General features: G+C 39.0%; 1 protein-coding gene across 3 annotated transcripts; it reads left to right on the forward strand.

Moving 5' to 3' along the window:
• Positions 1-587: 587 nt before the first annotated feature.
• LOC121602923 (kinesin light chain-like) lies at positions 588-3,761 on the forward strand. Of its 3 annotated transcripts, none has more exons than XM_041931681.1 (6): positions 588-1,040; positions 1,513-1,739; positions 1,811-2,350; positions 2,684-2,935; positions 3,017-3,448; positions 3,602-3,761. In XM_041931681.1, exons 2-6 carry the CDS (start codon positions 1,551-1,553, stop codon positions 3,716-3,718), a joined length of 1,530 nt encoding a protein of 509 aa, XP_041787615.1. In that variant the 5' UTR covers positions 588-1,040; positions 1,513-1,550; the 3' UTR covers positions 3,719-3,761. The 3 variants fall into 3 exon arrangements, with proteins under 3 accessions (XP_041787615.1, XP_041787617.1, XP_041787616.1); XM_041931683.1 differs by lacking the exon at positions 588-1,040 and adding an exon at positions 1,054-1,282; XM_041931682.1 differs by lacking the exon at positions 588-1,040 and adding an exon at positions 1,054-1,251.
• The last annotated feature ends 3,489 nt before the right edge of the window (positions 3,762-7,250 follow it).

Consider the following 7,250-nt stretch of genomic DNA (forward strand, 5'->3'; position numbering starts at 1 on the left):
TTGCTTTAAAAATTTTGTACATATTTACATTGTTAAAAACATTTTCTGACACGTATTCGCGCTGCCGAAAATAGGAACAAACTGCCGAAAATAGGAGCAAAATCAATGTTTGCATTTTCACGAATATTTATGAAAAAGGGATTTGAACCGGCAAATAAAAAATAGTGTAACATAGTATGATAGTTTATCAACCAGAATAACATCACTTTCATGAAAAATAATAAAAAATGTTTATTTGTGACCAGTTTTTGTGAAACTGCTGCACTAGCGTGCCGAAAACTGGTACAGTTACCCTAGAGCGGTTAAAACCACCATCAAATTGAAAGACTGAAGCCAATGTTTCGCATGCGACTTTCGCAAAAATCCTGTCGTGTAAAAACAGTGTTCGCTAACGTAACCTGAGTTTCAGTATTTTATTCAAATTAAAGAAGCTAAAATTCTTTCATTTGATTAGAATAGAATATTGATATTTTTAATTTCAGTAACATTATTATTTTGCTTTCAAATGGATACGTTTTTTGAATACGGTGTTACAATACGTCAAACAAACGCATAATTTTGGCCGCATAATGATTACAGTGTGCAGTTTTGTTTGCCCTGTCCTGCTATTTCCATCATCGATCATATAGCTTTCAGTTGTGATTATCGACAGGTGCGGTATTGTTGAAGAAAGTACAATTTTCATTAGTTTATTGACGTGAATCAACGCACGACCGACCTAAATGTTATAAAAATCATCGTACAAGTTCATTGCAATATATGTACATCCCTCGTTAAACGACAAGTGTATGGGTGTTTATATATGTACATGTAGGTGCGTGTGTGTGTGTGTGAGTGTGCATGCAAACTAATGTGGTTGTGTAGGTGCTGTTTAGTGAAAGAAAATTAGTTTTTCGTCTATCTCTCGTGTGTTTATTGATTTCTTGACGGAATCATATTTTGTAAAATCTTCGGTCCAAAAAGTGCTAAGTAGCTATCGCGGACCATCGAATCACATTGTGCAAACACAACTTAGCCACTGTCTGCAACGATTTGAGAAGGTACGAATTGTCGACGACGTGACAAAAAAGCTCTAGAAAATAAAGAAATCCACTTACAGTAAGCCAGTTTCCACCCCCGTAAGGAGCTCATGAAAATACAGTCGCTTTTTCCTGGATGCAATTTACCTCATGTAGAGAAAGTATTTTGCTTTTGTCTTTTCGTGAAACTTGAAGCATTGAAAAGATCGACGAAAGTCTGTGAGCTGTAACGGTACATGATATTTCTATAGCGTCGCTGGCAGGTAACATCGATGTGTGCGGAGCATAGAATGAACTGGAACGATGCAACTGTACAGTTCGGATTTCACGGTTTGCTTTACGTTTGCTCTATTGATCGTTTCATCGCATACTTTGCTTATCCATGTTTTGATGATGTCACTCCAATACGTCACCTGCAGCGCCCAGATTCCATGCAGGAAAATATTAATAACACACAAAAATTAACAAAGCTCCTGCTATCGTGTCGTTTCAGTTTTACTTGAACAATAGCAACACCAGTAAACATTCACAATGACACAAATGGCTCAGGAAGAGATTGTCTCGAATACCAAAACGGTAATGCAGGGCCTAGAAGCACTCCGCGTGGAGCATGTCACACTAATGAATAACTTAGCGGAGGGCAGCAAAACCGATCCAGATAAAATGGAAATCGTAAAGAAAAATATGGAGAATATCGAGCTCGGTCTTAGCGAAGCGCAAGTAAGTACTCTAATACACTGCTCTTTACCCTTTTATGGTATTTCCTTTATTACACTTACATTTTTACTTAGGTCATCGTGATGCTGTTTGCTCATCTGCAAAACATCGAAGCCGAAAAGCAAAAATTACGAACGCAAGTGAAACGGCTGTGTCAGGAAAATGTATGGTTGCGTGACGAGCTGGCCATCACGCAGCAAAAGCTGCAGGCATCGGAACAAAGCGTTGCACAGTTGGAAGAAGAGAAGAAACATCTAGAGTTTATGGCGTCAGTGAAAAAATACGATGAAATACAAGAAAATGAAGATAATTTGGAAAAGTCTCGCACCGATCCGGTGGTGGAACTGTTTCCGGAGGATGAAGCCGAAGAACGCAACAACATGTCACCAACGCCACCGAATCAATTTGCTAATCATGCAAATGCAGGCTACGAAATACCGGCCAGATTGCGAACGCTACACAATCTGGTGATACAGTACGCATCGCAGGGACGGTACGAAGTGGCCGTACCTTTGTGTAAGCAAGCACTGGAAGATCTCGAGAAAACAAGTGGGCATGATCATCCAGATGTGGCCACAATGTTGAACATTTTGGCGTTAGTTTACAGAGATCAGGTAAACTTTAAATGATACGTACGAGGTTGAATTATGTTTTGTTACTTTTGTCAAGAGACAGTCACTGCAAAATTGGTTTTGCTGTGTTTATTATCATTTGAGTGATATTGTTTGTAGCACTTAGTACACTTTTATTTAGTTTCCTTTTGTCTCGGATTGTTCCAAAATTTAGTTTATGATATAAAAATTTAAGGACTAAAATTGCGTGCATTGCACCAAATTTGAATAGATATCCTTTTTTTAGACGTTTAATCGTACATTTTATATTGTTATTAATTATCTTTACATTGCTGTTCTATTCAATATTGTCTTATCTTGTTTATCACTCTTTAGAACAAGTATAAGGAGGCAGCCAATCTACTGAACGATGCTCTTACGATTCGCGAGAAAACTCTTGGGGAAAATCATCCGGCCGTAGCTGCTACGTTAAACAATTTAGCCGTTTTGTATGGTAAACGGGGCAAATACAAAGATGCGGAACCGCTTTGCAAACGAGCGCTAGAAATTCGTGAGAATGTGCTCGGCAAATCGCATCCCGACGTGGCCAAGCAATTGAACAACTTAGCACTGCTTTGCCAGAACCAGGTATGTGCTGTTATTTATCGGTTAAGATTTTGATTCCTCCAATGTGTGGTGTATATTATACCTTAACTTTCCATTTTCCAGGCAAAGTATGAAGAAGTGGAAATGTATTACAAGCGAGCCTTGGAAATTTACGAGATGAAGCTAGGTGGAGATGATCCGAATGTCGCGAAAACTCTCAACAATCTTGCCAGTTGCTACTTGAAACAAGGCAAATACAAGGAAGCAGAAATGCTATACAAAGAGGTGCTAACGCGAGCACACGAGCGGGAATTTGGTGCAATTAATGGTGAAAACAAACCAATATGGCAGGTGGCCGAAGAGCGCGAGGAGAACAAACTGAAGAATCGAGAAAATACACCGTACGGCGAATATGGTGGATGGCATAAGGCCGCGAAGGTGGACTCGCCCACCGTTACTACGACCTTGAAAAATCTCGGTGCTCTATATAGAAGACAGGGCAAGTACGAAGCCGCAGACACGTTGGAAGATTGTGCTCTACGAAGCAAGAAAGAGGTACGCAAATAGGCAAACAGTAGTTATAACAACACACCAAAACTAACCCAATCAAATCACCATCTAAACTAATCCAATATTAAACAACAATATCTAATCGGTCAAGTTTCTTCGTGTAAACGCGTAAACGTTTACGATGTTCCTTTCTGGCAGGCATTGGATTTGGTGAAACAGTCGAAAGTGCTCGGTGTATCGGACGATAACAAGCGCCAGAAGAGCGGCAACAGCAAAGATGATAATGATGATCACAACAAACGTGTGCACAAATAATTGGTGTTGCGCGCTGACACTGCACATTTTAAATGCTAATATAGCAGAACGATTTATAATAGCCGGTTTAAACATTAAGCAAAGTGACAGAATACTTAGCAGTTAACAGTACGCTGAAGAAGGTGCAGCAATTTTCCATTCCCAAAAGCTGATGGACCTTCAGTCCAACATCTCAGTGGTCGCTTATTCATGTTACTAGTGTTTATAGTTTTGTTTTTCTTTTCGTTTTGTATTTCAAATAATTTCGAAAACCACATCAATTTCTATTAGTTTCTTTTTGTATCATCCTCTCTCGTTCTCTCCACTTGTCTCATTATTTCTCCACAATGAATTGTCAATGAGTACTATTTTTAAAAATGTTGAAATTTATGCATCAAATTTCAAGCAAGAAACAAAACTTTTAAACACGTTAATTGCACGACAACATCCATTTGGTCCACACGCTTTTCAGATCAGCACAGATCGATTGATTAGGCGTGGATGGATAATCTTCATAATCATGTTTTTTCAGGTAGAAGATACTTCTAATGAGCGATTGTGGTTTTATTATGCTTAAGTAAGCACTAAACACTTTGTTGTAGTTTGAAATGCTAACAAGCTACAAGTAAAACTATATCCGCAGGAAAATAAAAAAAATAAATGCAAATAAACGGTTCCCATTAATTTAAAAATTATCTTTCGGAAATTGAACGAGAACAAGCAAAAATAATCTCAAGATAGGAATGATTCTGTTGAAAAGAAAACAAATATAAAAAAAAGAGACATTTCGAGAAACAGGGAGAGAATGATAGGGGATGAATAAAAAAGAGCGGGAATCTGATATTTGGAAGAAATTGTTCTATTTATCAAACATGACGCAGAAGAGCAAAGCAGATAGATAACTACGCTTTTGATAATAAAAAAATGCATACCGATTATTTAATCATTTCCAAAGTAATCTGTAAGACATAGAAATGCGTATAAAACAATATGACATACATTTTTGCTTGTGTTTTTCGCCTAAACGGAGTTCTAAAAAATAACTGCACTTTGTCCAAATTGTTTTAATTACGTGTTTAAGGAAATCCGAAAAGTTGGGAAGTGCATTTTAAAATTAAATAGCTATTTGTGAACAATGGCTCATGGCAGGTGTGAGAAAGCATAAGCGACTATGTTTCTTGGGTGCATGATTTCAGGTGGGCAGCGTCAAAGTAGACTAAATACCTGAACAAATGGTCTGTTATGCTTTATTACACTGATACTGGTGATTTTAGACGACTTGATTTTTTTGCAGCTTCGGGTCGGACTGAATCCAGGTTGGCCCGACTCGACCAGAACTCGCTGCACCAACGAGATCAAAGTCACTTATTTTTCCTGCACTTACCGCAATCTTTGCAGCTACTGAAGCTACTTACCGTTATGGGTCGTACCGAACGATTTCTGCTCGCTTATGGGTGGTTCGATGGGGTGGGTCGATGTATCACTATTGTGGAGATTTGGCTGCCGAATGGGTACATTTGGTAATAAAAATACATTATGTGCAAACTACGCTAGTGACGGGGGTAAAGTTGGCAAAAATCCGCAGTCCACTTCTATCCGACTCCGAAAATTCTGAACCGACCTCGGAATTATCAGCATTATCCTGAGCCGTCCAGAATCATTCGGAATCATCCGGAGTTCTCTGGAATCAAACGGAGTTTCCGGGATCATGGGGCTCCAACAATCATTGACTTCAATGCACTAAGGGCGGCCTCGAACAAACCGCGATCATAAGTCATGTTTGCAATATTTACGATATATTTCATATGGAATCTTGTTTTAAAGGGACACTTATGGGTCACTATCACTTATGAATCGTGATTTTAGGTGTCGGAAATCGAGATGGCGCCACTGTACACCGTTTTTACAGGGGTTTTTACTTGTTGGAAACATTTTGGCACACATCTATATTCTATATCTATATTCTATCTATATCTATATATCTACCTTCGGCCCAATAGCAAGGCTGATCAAGGGGATCATTGCGTCATACTCTAGACGTTGGTATTCATACGCTAGAAAAAAAAGGTGCCAAAGTTTTTCTAACAAGTGAAAGCCATGTACACCTTTGCTTTACATTGTCACATACACATATTGCAAACGCTGAATACAGTTGATGACTCGAACTTAGTTTGATATTTGAGAACTATTGTATTGTTTTAAATAACAAAACGTTTAAAATATCCAAAACAAAATATAAACCACTAATAATCCAAGTAGTTAAAAAATATGTTGGCAGAATATCGACAGCATGTGCTTTATACAAAACAAAAGCATTTGTAAACCACGGTCTATCAAGAGTATTGGAATTGGGCTTACTATCCGTATTTGGGTTATGAGTAATTTAATTATAGTCACCTATGAATTTATGTAGTAAAGCCGAAGAAGAACGACGATGGAAGCTACGAATCCGTCGATACAGCAAAGGATCGAAAGGCACGAGCGAAAATCATCTTACTTCTTGAACCAGTGAACTACGTTCACGTGAAGGAAGCGACAACAGCGAGAGAAGTTTCGTCCAAACTAGAAAAGGCTTTCGAAAACTCTGGCCTCACAAGACGAGTCGGATTGTTGCATAAACTAATCAAGACAGATCTAGAATCATGCGATTCTATGTCGCATTATGTTAATCGTATTGTATCAACGGCGCATCACTGAATGGAATTGGTTTCCCGATTTCAGAGGAGTGGTCGGAAATCAATTACTGACTGGATTAACAGAACAGTATCGCCCAATGATAATGGCCCTTGAAAACTCCGGTATTGTCAACACTGGGGACATCATTAAAACGAAACTTCTACAAGAGGTTCCTCCCACATCAGTTGAACCTGCCTTTGCGGCAAGAACGAAGCACGTTAATGCTGGTAACTACAAAAAAAAAAAAAAAAACTACAAAATGAAATACAGCTAAGGGTCCGAAATGTCGAAAATGTTCGAAATTTGGTCATATAGCGAAGGATTGCTACAGCACGAAAGGAAACGATTCGTTATGAGTAGTGCTTTCTACGTGTGGATCGAAGGAATACGGAAAATGGTATTTCGATTCCGGAGCAAGTGTCCACATGACGAACAATAGCGATTTTTGATGCATGCGAAAACATCCAGTGGAACTGTGGTAGCAGCCAACGGGAAGAACATGCAAATCACCGCGAAGGGATCCTGCGTTTTGAAGCCTTCATGTCAAAAAGGTGAAATTCCCGTTGATGAGGTGCAGCTAATACCGAATCTCATCAGTGAACCTTTTATCGGTGAATCAGATTGTGAAAAAAGGCTACTCCGTTACGTTCACGAATGAAGGATGCGAAGTGGTTAGCCGAAACGGCGATATCATTGCTACTGGTAGCCATGACAACGATCTGTTCAAGCTAGACGAACGTAAAGAAGATGACAGTTTCTTCTACAGGCAGCTTGGAACTATGGCATCAAAGGATGGGCCATCTCAACATCAACGGTGTGCGAAGCCTTTATTTATTTTTTCATATATATAACCGACGGACCATCGTGTCTAATCGGC

The sequence above is a fragment of the Anopheles merus genome, unplaced genomic scaffold (genome assembly GCF_017562075.2).
Source record: "Anopheles merus strain MAF unplaced genomic scaffold, AmerM5.1 LNR4000714, whole genome shotgun sequence".
In the NCBI taxonomy this organism is placed as follows: Eukaryota; Metazoa; Arthropoda; class Insecta; order Diptera; family Culicidae; genus Anopheles; species Anopheles merus.

What these genes read in the sequence shown, in the direction of transcription:
- LOC121602923 (XM_041931681.1), top strand. Translation starts at nt 1,551, where the DNA reads ATGACACAAATGGCTCAGGAAGAGATTGTCTCGAATACCAAAACGGTA. An exon ending in TCGGTCTTAGCGAAGCGCAA is followed by an intron (nt 1,740 to 1,810) that starts GTAAGTACTCTA and finishes ATTTTTACTTAG; the next exon opens with GTCATCGTGATGCTGTTTGC. An exon ending in CTCTACGAAGCAAGAAAGAG is followed by an intron (nt 3,449 to 3,601) that starts GTACGCAAATAG and finishes CCTTTCTGGCAG; the next exon opens with GCATTGGATTTGGTGAAACA.